Here is a 1321-nt window from a genome sequence, read left to right as displayed (position 1 = left end):
TTGCTCTCCTATGGCCTTCCACCGTTTTGGTGCAAAGTTCCTCTTCTTCTACTGAACTGGCCTAGAGCTTGGATCCATGCTCAACCTATGAGTAATGACCAAAGGGTCAATTCTGGGCATGTCAGCGACAGACCAAGCAAAGATGTCGGCATTAACTTTGAAGAAACTTACCAGTTCGGATAAGCTATTTAGAGGAAGGTTGGACCCGATGCGAACCATTTTCTCGGGTTCAACGTCATTTAGGGGTACCAAGACAAGGTCCTCAGCCGGTTGGCCTCGGCTCACTAACTCCTCCCTGAGGTTGAGACCCTTTAACAAAAAGATTCCTTGTACTTGCCCTTTAATGCTGCCACATAGCACTGGCGGGCAGTTTGTTGATCCCCCTGGATGACTCTGACACTGTATTTGGTGGGGAACTTGAGGGTGAGGTGGTAGGAGGAGAAGGCTGCCTTGATTAAGTGGAGGTTCAGCTTCTCGATGATGGCATTGTAGGGGGAGCCAATCTTCACGACCAGGAACTCATTCATCTTCGTCACATGTTGAGGTTTTGTTCCTATTGTGACTGGTAGGGTTATCCTTCCCTCCGGTTTGATGGCATTCTCGAAGAAGCCGACAAGTGGCACGTCGGTTGGCTTAAGGTGCCTAGGTGCCAACTTCATCTTCTCGAAGGTGTTATAGAAGAGGATGTCGGCTAAGGAGCCGCTATCAACCAGTATCCTCCTTACCATTAAATTTACAACGACGACTGACACCACCAGTGCCTCAAACCATATGTACCAATGATTGGTGGGTGTTTTAAAGTCAACAGTCAACGCCTCAAACCATATATACCGGATGGATCATTACCTACCCCATCAACTGTATACCTAGATGTTCATTGATCCCATAGGAATGTCGAGCTTCAGACAGAAAACAAGCGCTTATTGCGAGGGCGCCTCTTATCTACTGGTGTGAAGACCAACTGAGAAAGGGGGTGTTTTTGTAAAGAACTGATAATAGGAGGGCGCCTCTTATCTGCTAAACCCAGTTGGCACCCATCCTATTGTATTACCATGCTCCCCTCTCCTTAGAAAACCCTAGGGAGCCTTTCTAACCCATTCTTTTCATCTTTAGCTAACCCTAGTCACCCTAACTGTGTAATCTTCACCGTCCATTCCTTCTAATCTCCACCATCCATTTTAGGGCTCTCCTTTGTAGGTTTTAAACCCTAAGGTGCCACCTATTCTACTAATCCTCACCATTTAGCTCCCCCACCATTAAATCTCAGTCACTCCCTCCATCTTATATCCCAACCATTCAATCTAGGGTGCCACCTATTCTT

General features: G+C 46.9%; 1 protein-coding gene across 1 annotated transcript; it reads right to left on the bottom strand.

The window, feature by feature from the left end:
* Positions 1–311: 311 nt before the first annotated feature.
* LOC148791735 (uncharacterized) lies at positions 312–728 on the bottom strand. Its single transcript, XM_088888309.1, has one exon. The coding sequence runs from the start codon at positions 726–728 to the stop codon at positions 312–314; it is 417 nt and encodes a 138-aa protein (XP_088744435.1).
* Positions 729–1321: the final 593 nt, after the last annotated feature.

This window comes from Nelumbo nucifera, chromosome 5 (genome assembly GCF_055504915.1).
Source record: "Nelumbo nucifera cultivar China Antique chromosome 5, China Antique-T2T, whole genome shotgun sequence".
In the NCBI taxonomy this organism is placed as follows: domain Eukaryota; kingdom Viridiplantae; phylum Streptophyta; class Magnoliopsida; order Proteales; family Nelumbonaceae; genus Nelumbo; species Nelumbo nucifera.
The sequence above is the reverse complement of the archived record's forward strand: the minus strand, read 5'-3'. Positions and strand labels throughout refer to the sequence as shown.